Raw genomic sequence first — 19,620 nt, forward strand, 5'->3', positions numbered from 1 at the left:
TTTACTTCTGGAACCAACGTGTTGAAAGGAATTGAACATTTCGGGGGCAAAACCAAAGGAATGGCTGATCCTCTGCGGAGGACTTTACTAGCGAAACTCCGTGGGAAAAAAAAACAAGAAGGGAGAGACGCTCAGCGCTGGATTGAGCTCCGCCGCTGCCGCCGCCACCGCCGCGAATGAGGGGCCAGAAGGTAAAGAAAAAAGTTTTGCAAATGCAGCGAGACCCAGTCGAGGCTCACCCGGTAGTCACGCTATCAGGCACGGATGACGCCGCGGCGGCGGCAGAGAGAATGAGCACGTACGAGAATAGTTTTGACGGCCCAGTGGCGCAAAGCACGGGGGTTGACTTGCTGCGGCTGAGTCCGTCAGCGGAGTTAGCCGGCTCACGTCCGCCGTTGCTCAGCAGCCGGGGCGCGGCGGCCAGGGTTAATGGGCAGCTCCCGGGGGAGGCAGGCTCGCTTCACTCGGGCCACGACGCCATCACCATGTCGTTTGGAGAAACAACGCCTGCCCGGAGGAAATACTTCATCTCGGTCCCATGGCAATGCAGCGTGGGGGATTCAATTGGCTTCGGGGACAATTCTTATCGCATTTATTCCTATGCACAAAGTGTGCGCTGCGCTACTTCTCATTGCGAACCTGGGGAGTCGGGAAGCCTCCTTGCTGTCACTGCACCTAAGGCCAACAAGCAAAGTTTGGACACAGCGGTGCTTGTGAATCCAGTCCCTGGTCAAACAGAAGAAACCCTCATTGAAATCTCCAGGGGCCGTCTGCGAGGCCCGGCCTTCTTCCCAACTGAGCTCCACTTATGTGACATTAGCGTGGCGTCGGCCGTCAAGCATCCTTTAGACAGCGAAGACGACGATTATTACGATAACGAAATCCTGCCTTTCTATGCGACCGGACGAAAAAGCGCAGGTGACGGAGGAGAGGTGATGACGCCGCCTCCGATGGTTCGGGATGACGCCCAGGAAACGGACAGGCTACGAAACCAGCTGAAAGAGGCTTATTACCTCCTGATCAACGCCATGAACGATATCCATTTGGAGCAGCAGCAGCAGCAGCATGCGAGCGGTGCTTTGAGCGAGCGGCAGAGCACCTCCTCCTGCAGTAGCCGCTCCAGGGACAGTTTGTGCTCGGCCAGAAACGCCGACAGCGACTCGTGGTCCTCTGGGAGCGCCCGGCAGGTGTCCGACACGGATTCCTCGCTGCTGTGTCTCGCCGGAAACGTCGAGTCAGGCCTCAGTAAGAGCTTGGTCAGTCTGAGCCCACCTCAGGTAAAAGCTACGTTAGTGCGCTCTGCTAGTGAGGGAGATGTCAGGTGTCCGCTTGGAACTTTGCAGCGCGTCGACCCTCTCGGAAAGGGTCCGGAGCTCCCATCAGATAGGGACAGCGAGAATGCTGCAGTTAGAAGAGCCCGTGAGCCGCCGCCGGTCTTCAATGAGCCTTTTCAAGCGGTCGCCGAAAGCGGCGGTTCGCTCGGCAGCCTTTCGGACGGCAACCCGGAGGGATGGGCGCCTCCTGCTCACCGTGACGAGCTAGGGCAGGGGGGCAACTTAGTCAACAAGGGCCACGGCGTGACGGTCAACAAGATGCAAGAGTGGATGCACAAAGGTCGCCTGTTGTCGTCTGAAATGAAGCAACGCATAGAAGGTCCCTCTCATTGGGCCAGCCCGGTGGCCCAAACGTCGGGCCCAACGGTAAAATGGCTCACGACAGCGCAGCATTCAGGTAGGATGGCCGAACAGAGCGGAGCGGAGCGGCCGCAACTCCCGTGGACGTCATATGAAATCAGCCTCCTTCCTGTACGATTCCTCTCCACTCATAGAGCGAGCCCTCCTGCCTCCCTTGGCCCGGTGGCACTCCTCCTCTTGTGGATGCAAAGCAAAGGGAGCTCTTTGCTTTCGATTGTCTAACTGGTGGCGGGTTCTCTTCTTCAAACTAATGTAGTGGGCGCATTTTAACATAGCACAGCCAGCCCTTTTCCATGGGATGACTCACCGTATAGAGCAGTAACGACTAACTCATTCTCACCGTTGGACTTTTTCTGATGTTGGGATTTGTGCGCGACTGTGCGTGTCTGTGTGTGTGTGTGTGTGAATGCCATTTGGTTATGTGGAAAATGTGTTGGTTAAAACAAGCGAAAACCTTTGTATCATGAAACTGTCCGCATTGGATTGAAACATCTTTGATCTTTTGTTTTTTTTCAGCAAATTTCTTGACTTTGAATGTATCCAAATCTCAAAAGGTTTATTTACTTTGTGAAGCGCACGTTTGGCTCAGCACGTGAGGCCTTCCAGAGCAAATAGTTGAGCTGCCTGCCTGCCTGCCTGCCTGCCTGCCTGCCTGCCTGCCTGGTGTTGGGTTGACTTGTCAGTGATGTGTTGCTGGAAATGCTCAGAGCAGAGGAAGGCTTGCCTCTGGCCTATGCCATTGGCTCACCAATTCAGCTCAATATTCCTTCACCAGACCAAAAGTTCCTCAAATAAATACGACTACCTTTCCGTATTAACCTCAATGAAGTGTACATACGTAAATGAATGATAGAAACCATCCAAGACGTACTCTTACTCTTACTCTTTTTTTTTTGCTGAATCTATTTTCCCCAGCGTCTGCCCCTGAACATTTCCACAGCTGTGGCCAGAGGAATCCAAAGCAGAAGAGGAGCCAGTGCACTAACTCTCTGCTTGAAGGGAAGGGAAGGGGGTTGGGCTGTCATGTTGCCTTCCTCCCCAGTCATTAACTCAGGGCAGCTCCATGGTAACTTGCATTTAAAGGATTGGATTTTTGGGATGCCATTCCTGCTGTTTAACTTGTTTGCGTGGCGTCACTTTCACCCCATGAATGAACAATGTCTGCTTGCAAACAATTGTTATATTTAGCTGGCGGAGGAAAGGACATTTTCTCAAATGTTGCTCGTCGGTCCAATATCGGAATGCGACCTTCATGGAGAAAGCTGAGGCATGACTGAGGCATGGCTGAGGCACGGGGACCCTTTATGAGCTAAGTGAGGGTAAATGCCTTCATTCTTTTTTGTGTCACTAAATAGGTCATCAGAGCGCCTTGTTTAGTACAGTAGTACAGTACATTTCTGGATGCGTTGAAGCAGGCTGCCAAGACTCCACGGCGTTGACGTAACCCCAAACAATCTCCGGCCTGGTCTCCAATCTAATCATTAGCATATCAATGTTGATCAACAGGAATGTACGGGGAGCCCCAAACGCTGTACACGACAGCAAAGTTGGAAGCTGCTGGCAAAGTGGATCAAAGCAGATCCGTCGTCACTTAGTCGATTTAGATTGAGAATATAATTAGAGCCAGCTTTAGTGGCATGGCAGCACTACTACAGCTTTTTAATAGTACATCCAGGAAATAAGCTTTCCTCTCTCTCTCGCCAAAGCGTAAGAGTTGTCATCCCAGCGCCACCTCATCTGGCTTCCTCCCACACAGACATGCAAACCTTCTATTATTGTGCTGTGTGAGCGTCTGTTAGCTTCAAGGAGTGTGAGATTTATGTAGGGTCGCAGCTTGAAAGTAGGTCTTCCTTCCGCCTTTTCCATGTGCACCGGTTGCCGCTGTGTCACATAAATAACAGCAAACCTTAGTCATACTGTAAGGTCCATCCATCCATCTGATATTTGGAGCCCGCTTTTGGGCTGCGTCCGTGAGCTGTTGTCTGGAATGCTGCTCGTGTCAGCACACGTCGCTCTTCTTCCCAGTTATGAAAGACCCCTCAATGTGCCATGCTGGCACGCCGACAACAACTCCGCCGCACACAGGCATCCATCCATCCTCTTGTCCCAGCACGGCAGCTTGGCCAGGAGTGGAGGTGTGGCTTTTTTTGCAAGCTTGACCAATCCTCTTTACTGTTGTTTGTCACTCCAAAGCAGTTTTCATTCTTTCATTCAGGAAAAGGCTCAGCCCTCCCCTCCCTTCCCCTCCCTTCCCTCTTTTAGGCTCCGAAATGGCAGAAAAAAAACGTCTCAGTCCATCAGAAACATATTTGAATGAGTCCGAAAATGATGAGCCAGACAGAATGAATAATTCCATGGTACACTTTTTGACGTTTCTCATATGACTGAGGTGGAAAGAAGTTTGCTGACTGGCAGCAGCCAACTCTTTGTTATGTCATGTTGAGAAGACATTTTGGTCACAGATGTTTTCCAACCGCACGCTCTCCAAAGTACTCCGTGGGCTGAATTGATGCCCAGTGGCTCTCTGGATGACGACAGAGATGCGTTAGCGCTTTTGCTGTCCACAATTTGCATGCAAATACAAAAAAAGCAAAAAGTTGCCTCATCAAAGAATGCCGAGGGTCTTGACAAAGACTTTTCAATGTTTCTGTTCTACAAGTTGGAGCAAGGCATTTGCCTCAGCACCCTTCTTTCTTCCCTTCCCTTGAACACACATATTTGTCCAATGATGGAAGCCGAAAGCAAAATCAAGCCTGCCCATTTGCTCCGGGTGCCTTTCTTTCCCATTCGTTACGTTCCAATGGATACGTACATATCAGGTCTTTAGTTTATAGTCATTCATGTATTTGTGTACTTTGGGTTTCATGATACAGATGTTTTCTTCAACTTTACAGGGCATGAATTACGTTTAATTCAATCTGGATTAAGAGTGAAATTGACATCATAATCAAGCGCTCATCAGCAGCACGGTGACGTAGTGGCTAGCTCGCCGTGCTAAGTGCGAATGCTTGTTTGTCTCTGCCTGGCGACCAATCTGGGGTGTAGAAGCAGTGTAAAAATGGATGGATGGATGGACGGATGGATCTATGGATGGATGGATGGATGAATGGATGGATGGATGGATGGATGGATGGATGGATGGATGGATGGATGGATGGATGGATGGATGGATGGATGGATGGATGGATGGATGGACGGCCAGATGGCCAGACAGTCCTGATTCATTTGGTTTGAATGTCTCCTGGCATGCGGCGTAACCTTTCTCTTCTCTAACCTCCTCCTTCTATTGCACATTCAGCAGCTCTCGCTGAGAATGTCCCATGGCAAGAGGCTGCCAGGGCCAATGAGCTTTCGGCGTGGCGACCGCAACTCCACACCATCACAGTCGCCAAGAAGCGCAACTGGCTGCAGCAGAGCACCCTGGGAAAGAACCATTGCACTAAGGATGAACTGCAAGCTGGCCAGCCGGGAGCGGAGGAGGAGCCCGGCCTGGCCTACCCTCGGCCACCGCCGCCTCCGCCCAGTCCTTCTCCGGAGCAAATGACAAGTTCAGGGGAGGCGCCGCCGGCTTCGCGGCTGGCTTTGCCGCCGGCTTCGCCGCCGGCTTCGCCGCCGGCTTCGCGGCCGGCTTCGCGGCCGGCTTCACGACCGGCCCACCTGCATCTACCCAAGGTTAATCTCACAGCCTTGCCGTAATGGAGAACAGCTTCAAGGAATTCCTCATTTGCTTTGGTGGTTGAAGATAATAAGCTTGATCTTCTTGATCCTGAGTTTAAGATGGAAGATGGAGAGCTATTTGTCATTTGAGTGGCACGTGCTAATAGTCTTAAGTTCCAGTCGGTTTTACATCCCGCTTATTTTGCTTTTCCTTTGGCTCCTTGTTGAACGAAGGTGAGCGTGGACCCAGCGGAAGAGAACGATGCCGACGACGAAGGCGAGATCTGGTACAACCCCATTCCCGAGGATGACGAGCTGGAGGTGTCCAACAGAGCCTCCGTCCGACTGGTCGACCCCCCTCAAAGGAGGACCCTGGAGTGCGCCGGCGGGCCCGACTCGCTTGGGGAAGGAAATGCTGGACATTGGACAGACAGACAGAAAGCTCAGGAGGAGGGAGGGCCCTGCACAAGCAAATCTGTTGGTAAGTCAGCAAAAGAGACACGTGTTGAAAAAATCATGAACACCATGGCCTCTGTAGTCCAACATTTGGAGGTTAGCGCTGTTGTTTGGTGGTGCTGCTGCTGCTGCTGCTGGGCAAAAACTCATAAAGAAAACCTCGTCCAATCTACTGAAAAGAAACCATGAAGTCAATTCCTTCCAAACTATCAAGGCGTGAATGAAATGTTGCTCTCCACAATGACAGGCAGCACACGACTCTTTGTCTCTTCCTAAGCTCCGACTTGTTCCGCTTTGTGATGTGTCAACATGGTAGTTTGGAGCAAATGTTGAGCGAAGCTTGTAATTGTGACTTCCTAGCACTTTTCTATGGCACGCAAACTCGCTCGACTGGTGTGCTGAGGAATACCAGCTTTTGCTGACGAATGAAAACTGAGACACTCACTTCAATGCAACTTAGTGGTGGTTGTGTAGCGAGTGATCCGTTTTCTTGACAAAATTGCCCTTCTGACTTTTGGTGTGTCTTCTCTGTGCTGTAGATTTGGGATCAAATCAAATGCCACACGTGCCTACACTGCACACAGAAACTATTTGGTATTGTTTGCATTTTCAGTGATGAAAACACACTTGCAAAACATTTTGGGCTGGCCTAAAGTTTTTCAAATGTCCCTTAATGATGGAAACAAAATACACCTCTGTGTGAGTTTGTTGTGGTCGCTTCCCCCCCCTCCCTTCCAATCCCTGGTTGTTTGCCAATATTCTTATTCATTGGAGAAAAAAGAAAACAAAAACAACTTGCTATTTTTCTCCAAGCCTGGAGAGGATGTAGCATTGGGCCAACTGGAAGCTTTTCAGACCAGAGCATTGTGTTACACTGCAGTGCAGAGCAGAGCAGAGCAGGACACTTTCCAGTGATTAATCAGATAAAGAGGCTTTGGGCTCACAGCGCCTGCCAAGGAACACACTCTTCTTTCATTTGTTGTTGCTAAATAAATCTGAATGATCTTTTCTATTCCACAAGGCATTTGGAGTGACTGGTGGGTAATTGATCTGTCAGGTATTTTTATTTTTATTTTAAGCAGACCTGAATAGTTTTTGTTGTGATGAATCTTCAGCATCTGATGATTAAAAAGCTCCTTTCAACAAGACTTAAGGGTGCTTTTGCAAATCCCAGTTCCTAAATAAACAATAGCAAGCGTAGGCAAAATGGATTTGTCAAAGTAGGGCCTTTTACAGCGTCTACATCAGGTAGATGCAATGTGTGGCATGCTAAGCACAGTCAAGAAACATTGGCTTTGTCTTTGTGCAAATGTGTCCCCCCCAAAATGTGAGACCATCTAGTCTGGGTCTTCTGCTTTTCAAGATTATCATGTCACGATTCGGAATGGAGCAGGGCGACCAAATCTAGTTTGGACCAGGGATTATTGAAGGGAAAAGGGAGGAGAAGGGGAACAGACAGCGGACAAACACGACGACCTAACCAAACCAATAACTGGACTGGCCTGACGTGACGTGACGTGACGTGACGTGACCGACAGACTGGCTAACAAAAACAGCCGTGACAGCGACGTGAGACATAAAATAATCCCACAAGGGCGTGACATGCAGACTGGATTTAAATACGCCACAGGTAACTAGAGGCAGGTGACTGTGATTATTAGTACATAGATCGTGGGCACACAGGAGGGGAGGGGCGAGCACACAGACGCGGACAGAAAATATGACATAATGGACCGACCGACCGGGGATGAGTCGTGACCTATCAGTGCGTTACACATTGGACAGGCCTTGAGCACAAGTCGGGAGTCTGCTAAATGAATGAATGAAGAAGTGCAGATGTGCTCTCTGATGGCTCTGACAATAGTTTAGCTCCATTCAATGGGCTGCTTCTTTACCTCCTCACTCCACAGTCCTGGTGTTCTGCCTATTGACAGTTTTTTTTTTTTGGGGGGAAAATAATGTTTGATGGACTCAGTGAGCAAGCATGGTGCATTCATTCCCAATCTCATTTTCTCTTTGCTGCCAGGTTGTGGAATCCCACTTGGCATGGGATCAGAGTTTTTTTTCTCGGGTGTAGTTTAGCCGTCACTGTCTGCTGCATTTCAGATTGAACCCCTGCTGCTAAAGTTACACCCGAGCTCCAGTCTCGGATTTAAAATCAAGAATCTGATCTTGGCGGACGACTGCATGTTTTGGCTGGGGGGGAGTCAACAAAACAGTGATGCAAAATTGTAAGAACAACACTCTAAATCCAGAGTAGATTCCATAGTGTGGTGTTAGATGGCAACTTTAGGTCATACATGGATTAGATATGTCAATATTTACATCTTTCTTTCAATAACTGCAGCCCTATTTGTTGCCATTGGTAAGGCTGGCGAGTCAACGTGGCTGGATGATGCCTTGTTTTGAGCTCCTTTCATGAAATGTTTTTCACACGCGTAACGGGAATAATGTCATCGTTTGTATACGCGGTGACGTGCAAGGTAGTGGAAAACAAATTTGAGCGGGCCGTGTGTGTGAAAGAGCGACCCCTCCCTAGTTGTTGAATTTTCACCAGAGCCAGCCAGCCAGCCAGCCCATGTTCACTACACCAGCAGCAGCCAGCTCTCCAGTTCAAGTGCGTGGGTGGACAAGGGGCGTCTTTGTCCTCCATCCTATCCCTTTCCTGCACCTCTGCCTCCCTCTCACTTATGACTCCAGGTTCCCTCTAAAAATAGAGCTAGTAAAATTGGCTATCCCTCTTCTTTCCTCTTTGTGTGCCTGGCGTCAGAGGTTTGTCATTGTGGATGACAATCAAATCATCAAATGCATTCGTCGATCCTTTAGGCCTTCTTCAGTGGACGCTATTGCGTGATCCAAATGAGGTTAGTTCTAAAAGCAGTCGTCAAAGCACTTGCCAAGTCATGTGATACACGCCTAATCCTGCACCTCCCCTGCTACAAGGTGGAAAGGTACATACATGACTGGGCAAACTCTCTGAGTCCAGATAATCACGTCTTTTCCTTTGGAAGCTAACCGTCCGTCACAAAAATAACATGACATTCACGAGTGGGCAAATTGCTGAGTTTGCTTTCTTTTTCCTTGCAGCAAGATCGAGGTATCGAGGGCAACATTTAACTTCTCGTGCCTTTCTCATTGCCTTTGTAGATGTTCCCGACTTTCCCAATAGTGTTGGCTTCTCCCCTCCTTCCAGCCCAAACCCTTCTAAGAAGAGCAGCTCCATCAACTGGTCATTCCCAGACAAGATCAAATCTCCCCGCACCGTCAGGAAACTTTCCATGAAGATGAAGAAGCTTCCGGAACTCAGCCGGAAACTCAGCGTCAAGGGTCAAAGCAGCAGCAGCAGCAGCAGCAATGGAAGTGCTCCTTCAGAGCCCAGATCCCAATCACTTCGCGCTCCCCGTGTGGCGATCGAAGCCACTTCCCAAAGTTCAGGCCCTCAGCGGTCGGCTCTATCTGGCGCCGGGCTCGCCAGCCGAAACGTGATCTCACGCTACCACTTGGACAGCAGCGTGGCCACGCAACACAGCTTCGGTAAGAAGAAAAACAACGGCGGCGGCGGCGGCTCCAAATCTGCCAGTAAAGGTGGATATTTGAGCGACGGCGATTCACCGGAGCTGGTGTCCAAATCCGGGAAGCGCACCTCCGCGGAGGGCAAGGAGTGCCGATATAATTACGCGGAAGGACCGAGCGGAAGCTCCAAAGCCAACGGTACGGATTTGGACATCGATGCTTTCCGCCATTATAGCTTCACAGAGCAGCCCAAATGTAGCCAGTACATCTCCGGACTGATGAGCCTGCACTTTTACGGCGCCGAGGACCTCAAGCCGCCTCGCGTGGACTCTCGCGATGTCTACTGCGCCATTCAAGTGGACTCGGTCAATAAAGCACGGACGGCGCTCCTTACCTGTCGAACTACCTTCTTGGGTATGGACCACACCTTCAACATCGAGCTGGAGAACGCCCAGCATTTGAAGCTGGTGGTGTTCAGCTGGGAGCCCACTCCCAGGCGAAACCGGGTCTGCTGCCACGGCACGGTGGTCCTACCCGCGCTCTTCAGGGTCATACGCTCCCACCAGCTGGCGGTCAAGCTGGAACCCCGCGGGCTGATATATGTCAAGTTGAACCTGATGGAGCACTGGCAGAATTCCTTGGATGGAGACGCAGATGGCAGCAGGGAGCCCCAAGTCTTTGGTGTGGAGGCGTGGCGGGTGGTGGAGAGGGAAGACACCGGACTCCTGGTGCCGCTGCTGATTAGCAAATGCATCAATGAGATTGAGAAACGGGGTTGCCAGGTGAGTCCTATTATTCATTTCATTTGGGAATACGTACTGCGATTGCGATGGATTCGACCATTCCCATCAGCGCGTGACGTGGCTAAAGTGACGACAGATGCGCATCAACTCATTTGGTATGGGAGCGAGGAATCATAGCGCCATCCTGTATGGGAGCGACGAGTGCTCTCCCCGCGGCGGTCATAAATGGAGCAAGCATAGGATGAATGGAAAAAGGACACTCCTTTCATGTCGCAATGTCCTTGAAAGAGAAAGCATTAAGAGGCTGGTCATGTGATGAGGATGATGGTGGACCCGTGGAATTTGTCCTAAATCATGTCCACCCCAGCACATTTCTTGAAAGCAAGCCAGCCAGCCAGCCAGCCAGCCAGCCAGCCAGCCAGCCAAAGTGTTTTGAAAGAGACTACAAGGTTTCTTCTAATTAGGAGTCAGTGACAGTAATAGTCTTTGGCTATTGTTCGCAACATGCCAGGGGCAGCGAGTGCCTGCCTGCCTGCCTAGGGCCAAGAGGCAAACATGAAACCTCTGCTAAACATTAAAAGGGGGGGGGCAAGCGACCCTGCCCTGGGCTATTTTGCACTACTGGCAGCTGTAATGGTTCTTGATTTGATTTCCAAGGTACTCACTGTTTTTGTTTACGGCGGAGAATAAATCAGCCCCTATTTTGTTTTGGACAACTTGAAGACATTTCCTCTGTGGATGTCATTCATCCTGCTTTGACTGCTGGCTTGATTGTGATTTTTGTCTGTCTCTGTTTGCTCCTATCTGTGTTGAACGACTGAAAGATTGTGTTCAGTCCGAATGCGATCAAGTGGTACAAGTGACGTTGAATAGGGATAGGCGGCCCTTGGCTCATAGACAGACAGACAGAGTCTTGACACCAGATCCCGTCGGAATCTGCATGTCGTGTCACTGAAACACGCCAGGAGTGAAGTGAGTGCAGTGAGTGCAGTGTGCTTTGTGCAGCTCTTTGAAGCAAGCTGTTAGCGAGAGTCACTTTCAATCACATGACCTCAGGCTGGCTTCTACAAGCTTTTAAGATGCTGGCTGGATGATGGGAGGTCTTTTGAAAAGATGTCCAGTCGTGCGCGTCTCAAACTCTCGAGTGTCCATCTGAAGATACTTGAAGAGTTGTCGTCTTTCTGATTGAGTTGGCCTGCCAGGGCGTTAATAAAGTCAAGCATCCATTTCACTCTTCCTTTGTGGTGCTGATCTGAGACAAAACACAAATCCATCCGACCAAGAGTGCCCATGCTTGTCCGTTTTGTTCCACCTCCGCATACAGGGAGGGCTGCTCCTGCTGCTGCTGCTGTGGCGGGGTGGCCTTGCGTCCGTCATGTTGCTGGGCAGCCGCAGCGTATGAAGTGCTAACAGCTGTTACCCGCCCGTGCTCCACTAAACAGCCTTTTTTTGTCTGAATGGACTAGTTGTTCATTGTGCCCACTGACTTGCACACAAAGCTAAATCCTCAGCTAATCTGTCCTTGTCTCTCCCACTCGTGTGAGATTTAAAAAAAAGCAGTTCAGCTCGGAAATAGTTTGACCCGCTGAGACGTGCTTCTACCATAGAGCCTGGAAAGAGCGGTGATACGTATGCGTGTCTCCTTTCTTTTTTGGATGCAAAAGTGGGTCCAGCTCACCATTCACAGCCCAGTGACTTAACACGTTGCTGGGGCAACCACACCAGTTGGTCAGCCATGCCGCATACCAGACAGACACATGTAGGAGAAATGACGCAACGTCACAAGCCCGCCTTCATCCCAATAGAAGACAACTGGGCCTGCTTTCACTATCACATGTCAATGTTGGGATCAAACTTTGATTCCTATTCAATGCATCATGTTGAATCGTGCGTGCGTTTTGCTCCCCCACTGAAAGGACAAAGTCATTGAACAAGCGACTGGAAGGAGACAGGACGTGATTGTTGGGGCTGGACTTTTGTTTGACGCCAGTGGCGGGCGTATGTTGACTTGGCCTCATTTCACATGTTTGCAGGTGGTGGGGCTGTACCGGCTCTGCGGCTCTGCAGCTGTAAAGAAGGAGCTACGAGAGGCCTTTGAGAGAGACAGTTATGCCGTGGGACTGTGTGAAAACACCTATCCTGACATCAACGTTATCACAGGTAAACAACGACCCCGGAAGGGAAAGCAATGACATTGGCAATCCAAAAAATCCTATCAAACGAACCCTAGTTTTCATTCCTAAATATCAAATCTAAATTGCTAACAGGTAGTCAAAGTGGAAGCACCTTGCCGTACTGATCCGGTGCCACCAATAAAAGACGTCTGACTCCCCGAGCGAGACATGTCTGAACTACAGTGTGTTTGCACCAGATAGGTCAGCGAGTGTGTGTGATGTTTATTGTAAAAGCATTCCACGAGGGAAGGGCCCACACACGCTCACTATCGGACTGTGCTGTACATTCTGGTCATTCCTTCTTTGTCAAGTTGCTACATGTTCTCCACTGTCCTTTCACGGGCACATTGAAGTCATATCAGGGCATTTTTGGGGGGTGTATTTTGCACATTACTACATGAATGGAAGTGGAAGAAGTGCAATAAGCTGTCATTTCATGAAGTCATTGGATGCATTTTACCTTTCATTTAATGCTCGTCATTTTCTAATGATGATGATGATTGCCATTATTACGTGTTTGTATATATTTCAAATTGCAACTGTGGGATATATCCAAAAGCAGTGTCACTTGGATTGAGTGATGGCTGCCGCTGCTGCAGTGTGACAACGTGACTTTGTCATTATTTTCTGCCAACAAAAAGAGAAAGAGAGGATGGAAGCCCCTTCCCTCCCCTGCCCTCCCCTGCCATCCCCTGCCCCTGTTCATTTAGGAGCCTGTGTTGGTTTTAGGAAGAGGCCCCGCATAGGCGTTGTCCTATCATGTCAGCTTTGATCCGCATGCATTTGCATGGCAGGGCAAAAAACACACTTAACAGTTGAGCAAGTTTGAAAAAAAGGCCCAGCACCAGCGCAGCTTGTTGCTTTTTGCTCGCCGCCGGCCGACATTTGCTCTGTCAAGCCGCTTGAGCATCGGGCTGAATGAGGGCGACAAATGGCACCGCTACCAAGTTATTAAGGTTTTTTTTTTGTGGTTTTTTTGCTGGTTATACAAATAGCTTGTCATTTAGATTTCTGACTTCACTGTGAACGTAAGAAAGTGTGGGCAAGCCAAAGGTATGAGTTGAGCGCAGCTAATTAAGTTAAAAGCGGAGGATTAGTATCCAGGGGTCAGGGTTCAATCCAAAGCTTGCAAAACATACTCAGTGCGTAGCCCGCCATTGTTTCCAATCCCATTTCAAAGCGCCACAAAAAATGATGAGCACATTGTGGACAGACAGTTGAGTCAATGGTGTCATATCTTCAGCACCAGCTTGCCTGTGTGCTGTTAAGAAGCCAGTAGCGGCGAGAAATGAGGCTTTGCCCCATCTTTTCCATAGATCGCTTCCTTTCTTTCGGCGAAGACACGGAAAGTCATTAACAAGTGGCTTCTTTGTTGCCGAACAAACACAGATGGTATTTGGCTCATGCGTGAGGGATTAGCTGAACCCGGATATTCAGGAAAACCCTTGACAAAGCGCGCCAGGCTTGCTCGGGTGTCCCAAAAAAGTTCACAGCCTATGGATTGAGCAACTCTGACCCAAGGTTTGACGGAAGGTTTGCATTGGGGTTTTGGAAGGGATTGCGCAACAATGTAGACCAAGGTAGGGACACGCATCCCAAAAAAGACAGCAAAAAAAGCGGAATTGCAGGGAGGGGAGCAGAATGGAGAACGAACCCGTGTCTGTTCTCTAGCCGTGGTGCTGACAAGGGGACTGACCTTCAATGGTGTCGAAACAAGAGGTTAGAGGTAGCGCTGTGCCCCCTTGGATTTTATGCCACCTTCAGAGTACTGAAATTATGATGATTGTTACTGTGTGATTGTGTCAAGACCACAAAGTGGCCAGGTAGTGGATTCCATCTCCCCTCTGAACGCGCTGGCCCTCCTCCTTCAAAGGGAAGCGCACACCTGCTCCCCCCCCCCTGAGTCCATGACCTTGACCTGTATTTGTGTGTGAGCAAGAGAGCACTTGCATTATGTGTGTCAGGTATTAACAAGGCCTGAAACACAAAAGTACTTAGCGCGCACACACACACACACACACACACACACACACACACACACACACACACACACACACACACACACACACACACACACACACACACACACACACACACTGACTCATAGCAGGCTAATGATTTCTTGGTGCGGCTGTGCTCTCTTGTACACTTGGATTGGACATCCATGGAACCAAATAAACTGATTTGCCAATGGACAACCACAAGCAAGCAGAAAATATTTCATCTGGATAACAGGAAGCCAGACAACGTCCACAAAGAATTTCAGGGTAATCTGTTTGACAAATCTGTGCGTCTTCCCAGGCGAAGAAGAGAATGAATGTTTACCACTCCTTATCGCACTCATAGCAGATTTCCGACCTACCAAGATAACCCAAAACAGAAGCGTTCAAGAATGTTATTCGGGCTTGAAAAAAACACAAACATGCCACAACTTCACCCGAGTGCACTCATAAGACACCATGACCATGCAATTAGTGCGGGGGGCACAAGTTGAAAGTGATTGTTTGCCTCAAGCCCTGTTAAAATTGGACTTGTCAGGATGCCTATCAACCTGACGACAGTACGCTTGTTTCAATGTGTTGTTTTTCTTCAACGCTCCGACTGGCTTCCTCAGGAATGCGCAATTTGTGTGTGTGTGTTGTCAGAGTAAAGAGTTCCAGTTAAGACGATAGCAAATCACACACTTTGTCTTTATTACCTCTGCCAAGGCATTTTTGTTCTTGCTCGTGACTTTGCTCGATTGTCGATCTGTCTGTAGTCAGAGCCACAAGACAAATTTGCTGGAGTTGGATAGAATGGACGTATCTTGTGTCAGTGCCAGCAGCCTGCATCATTCCAGTACTTATCCAGATGTCTTCAGATCAGATAAAAGACGATACCTCAGGGGTGTTTTTGTGTGGCTGCTCTCAGCCTCTGCTGAAGCCACACTTCCCGGGTGTTCATGCAGCGTGATTCCAAGTCTCACCGAGCTTGTTTATTCCCCACCCGCCAGGCGTATTAAAGGACTACCTACGAGAGCTCCCCTACCCTCTCATCACCAAGCAGCTGTACGAGGCGGTATTGGACTCCATGGCCACCAGACCTCTGAGGATGGGAGCGGCCGGTTGCGAGAACGACCACGCCGACTCCGAACACACCGTGGGCCTGTTGGACATCCTTCCGGAAGTGGAGAGGGTGAGGAATATGTTTATAATATAATATTAATAATGTATTTAATATTTACTTATCTGGTCAAATGGAACAATCTTGCACAAACTTGCACACGGCTATCCACCCGACTTGACTGGTCTTGTTCTCTGCGTCAGATGACGTTGCGGAAACTTCTTGACCACCTGAAGTTGGTGGCGTCCTACCAGCAAGTGAACAAGATGACATGCCAGAACCTGGCGGTGTGTTTTGGCCCCGTGTTGCTCAGCCAACGTCAGGAGGCATCTTGTCACACCAACCGCGTCTTCATCGACTCCGAGGAACTAGCCAGTGCGCTGCACTTCAAGAAGCACATTGAAGTCTTGCACTACTTGCTGCAGCTCTGGCCAGGTAACTAGCTCATGGCTTACACGTGTGTCTATGAATAATCGTAGTGTAGCCTTTTTTTCTCCCAAATGTTTTATCCATCACGCATTCTCATCGAAAGCATCGCCGCTGCGCAAAAACGATGACGCGCCTGCTTTTACACCCAACGCAGACTACTTTCCGTTACCAAATGATCGGGGACGAGGCTGCCTTGTGCGGCGGCACGCCCAAATGAGCGTAAACGTGCTAGACTCGACTTGCGTTGGCACAAAAATGAAAGTTATGTCCATTTTTCCGCCCAATGCATGAGCATCAATCAAGCAAAACATGACCTCCAGTGTGTATGTCTAATTGTTTTTGTTTTTGCAGTAAAGTGGAACGTCAATCAATAGCACATTTGTGCAAGCAACACAGTCAAGTGCATTCAGGGCATCGTATTTGTTGGAACTTGCAAATACACACTGCGCTGTATTATTTTGTTCTGATCATGAGAAGGCAAAATGACAAATACATTTGGATTGATTGCCCAGCCCTAGTTGATATGTGCACACAGGCAATGAGTCCGTTAGAACACAGCACGATTACATTTGCATGGATGGATTCCTCTGATGTGATGGATGAAGACTATTGGTGCTTTTTTTCCCTCTCTCCAGTGGTGGACCTTCATCATCAGCCCTCCTCCCATGAAGGCCTGGACTCACTGACGACGGTCCCTCCCCTGCGCCGGAGAAAAGAGCGGCCGCAGGTGTTGAACCTCACCGAAGCGGGAATGGCGGGTGTTCTGCGGCCCAAAGCGGGACGCCTGGACAGCCCGAGCAACCGCTACGCCGGCGACTGGAGCGGCTGCGGCGACGGCTACTTCCCCGCCGAGACGCTTCTGCTCTCTCACGGCAAAGGAGAGGCCGATTACGACGACGTGCCCTCGGAGGACGCGGACGTAGACGAGGGGCTTGAAAAGCCCGACGATGCGGACCAGCACTTGCGGACTCTGAGTCGGGAGGAGGAGGAGGATGTGGTGGCGGAGGAGGAACAGACAGACAAGATTGATGAAGATGAGGCAGAGCAGGATAAGGAGGAGAAGGAAAGCCCGTGTGAGCACATCTTGCCTCACCACCTGAGCAAGGAGCACGCGTACCAGGCTTACATGAAGATCCAGGACATCAGCCCCGTGCTGAGCAACAGGGTGAACCTGAGAGACCTTCAGGAGAGCATAGACACTCTCATAGGGAACCTAGAAAGAGAACTCAATAAGAACAAGATCAACGTGGGGTACTAACCATTTGTGACAAGTCACAGACATTCATTCATTCCTTGCTGTTTTTCTTTGTCCTTAGTCTGGATGTTGTTCTTTGGGCTCCAGTTTGGCGTTCCACGTCGTTGCTTTTCTTCTTATGAGAAGAACCCATTGACCCCCTCGGGGGTTTCAAAGGTGCCTTAATTGTGTGAAGGTGGTTCACCACATGCAAAATCCACACGCAGCATCCTCTCCATGCTAGGAAGACTTGGATGCTTTTCCACTACGTTTGTAATAATAATAATAATAATAATAATAAGCTAGGTCACGTCTCAATCTCCAAAGTGGTATTGTACACGCAGTTGCTGACAGGATTTAACGCACGCATCCAGTTCATAAAACAGATTTGTTTCAAAGTCAACCCTCGCTGTGCTTTCACAGATATTTTTTCCTGGCAGGCTTCTGTCTCAAGCAACATTTACAATGGAGAGCTTCCACAGCTAGGAAAGAATTTGAGAAACATTAGAACTTTCATGAAATATTTCTTTCCAACCAAAATAGGCAATTAGGTGATTGAAAATGTGCTGAACAAACAAGTAGCTAGAAGAGAAAAGCCTCCATCGTCCTTTGACCCACTGGAGACGTACGTGTGCTCAAACCCACTATTAGTGGGCTGCCCAGACCTTTTTGTGGGGAAGGAAAAAAAAATACAATTCCAAATGTTACAAATGATATCTTCAGCACAAAATGCTCATGTTACCAGCCTACCATTCTGCAGTTCCATCCATAAGTTCTAATCATTGCACTTTCCTAAATGAAGCATATCATCAGTGAATGAAATGGAAAGATTGCAAGGCAGTTTCCATTCCTCGTTATTTCCCCAACATTCCCCCAAATCTGAAGTGGTTTGTACAGAATGTACGAGAGCGCCTCGAGATGACACGCGTGTTATGTTGTCACGGCGACACCGCGATTGAACTCATTCCAATTGGTCGGACGCGAATGCACTTCCAAAGCAGTCTATGCTTTTATTTGTCATTGTGCTTCATTCAATTGTCATGTATGAGAGCATCATCTTTGCTTGAATAGAAACACACACGCTATGACTGCAGGAATTCATACCTAGGTGTCATTGATAGATAGATAGATATTTTATGTCGTGCAAATAAAGGACAGTAGTGTTCATTTGGTCGAGCGTTCACAATGGCAGCTTGATTTTTATTGGGAAACATCGCTCCACAAAAAATACTCCAAATAAGCTACATTTGGATCAGCAAAGCGCACATTAATGCGGATGTCCAACTACTGCTAAGTTGAGTGGCAATACGCACCATCATCACCTTGGAAGTCTTATTGTCTTTGTCTTGATTGGCTCAAGAGGAACAAAGTGCTATTGCCATACAGGCCCATGAACGATTTGGAAATGAATCCAATTGCTTATTTATTGAGTCCAACCGATTTGGATGTGGCATTCCTTGCTACCAGTTGTGTGGGCAGCATCCAAGTCTCTATAGCAAGAAGTGATTGTAGATGTAGATATCATCTATGAATGTCAAACTATTCTTTATCAGTCGCGCTTGTTTTTTTTCTCTCAGCTCCGTAGCAAAATGTGAAACAACAACAACTCAATGGATCTTTTTAGTCATCCAGTCATGAATTGACAACACAGTAATCAGTATTTAACCGATACATGGATATATGTATAGAGTAATATCAATGTATTTGGAGTACCTTTTTGTGTGTGTATTTATATGCTTCTGACCTCATAGTGTTTTGACTTTTACAAAGATGTAGTCGTTGCTTTTCTCCCTGTACGTATGTCCACATCTTCATGTGCTGGACTCATGGTACAACTGGATTTTATTTTTCTTGGATGAGACTGAGCTGTGTTCAGCATCGGAGGTGTTGGGATCTTTTTTAAGGTACTGAACGTTCTCGTGGCGTGGCGCGGTCAAAAGCTTTAGTGACATGGAATGAGGCCATTTCTAATCTGCCACGTATTTATGTGTCAAAAGAGCTTTTTCGAATGGAAGCTCTTTCCTTTCTTTGTCACACTTTGTCTTCCTTCAGAGGACTGCCCAGATAAGGATCGTGCGTAATAACTCTCACCGTGACTTGAAATTCATTTCATCTAATTCCGGCTTGATGAGCAGAGAATGAATGGCAATATTACATTCTATTCTATTGATTGTATGTATTCCATAGACACAAATGTAAGGCAAGTGCATCTAACAAAAGCAAAAAGCACTCAATTCAATGGGATTAGTGGCGCTGGAACTCAAGACTGCTTTCAGTGTTGACTTTCTTGACGCTCATCCCATATATATACAGTGGCAGAGATGCCATCTTGTCCTCTGAAGAGAAAATATTACTTTGCATTGATCCTGAGTCATGTACGATCATAATAAAGGATATTATTCCATGTGTTGTGCGTCAAATGTGTACGACAAATGAAAAAAACAACAACAACAAACAATTGAGGCCTTTCTCAAGGGTCATTGCGTTTTCTTCATCTCTTTGGAGATAAAGTAGCCTTGTGTGATGTGTGGCTCAACAAGTCATTGAATTGCCCTCGTGGGAATCTCCCCAAATTCTTTTCTCGCTTCAGGGACATTCCCAGCATGCAGCTGAAAAAT

General features: G+C 48.5%; 1 protein-coding gene across 1 annotated transcript; it reads left to right on the forward strand.

The window, feature by feature from the left end:
- The first annotated feature begins 26 nt into the window (after nt 1-26).
- syde2 (synapse defective 1, Rho GTPase, homolog 2 (C. elegans)) lies at nt 27-19,399 on the forward strand. Its single transcript, XM_085928263.1, is given in 10 exon segments — nt 27-102; nt 104-199; nt 201-1,731; nt 4,996-5,366; nt 5,586-5,832; nt 8,955-10,102; nt 12,097-12,223; nt 15,230-15,411; nt 15,543-15,774; nt 16,404-19,399. Coding segments are annotated over 10 exon segments (4,599 nt in total). The 5' UTR covers nt 27-60; the 3' UTR covers nt 17,027-19,399.
- Nucleotides 19,400-19,620: the final 221 nt, after the last annotated feature.

The sequence above is a fragment of the Syngnathus leptorhynchus genome, chromosome 13, assembly GCF_054491065.1.
Source record: "Syngnathus leptorhynchus isolate UIUO chromosome 13, UIUO_Slep, whole genome shotgun sequence".
In the NCBI taxonomy this organism is placed as follows: Eukaryota; Metazoa; Chordata; class Actinopteri; order Syngnathiformes; family Syngnathidae; genus Syngnathus; species Syngnathus leptorhynchus.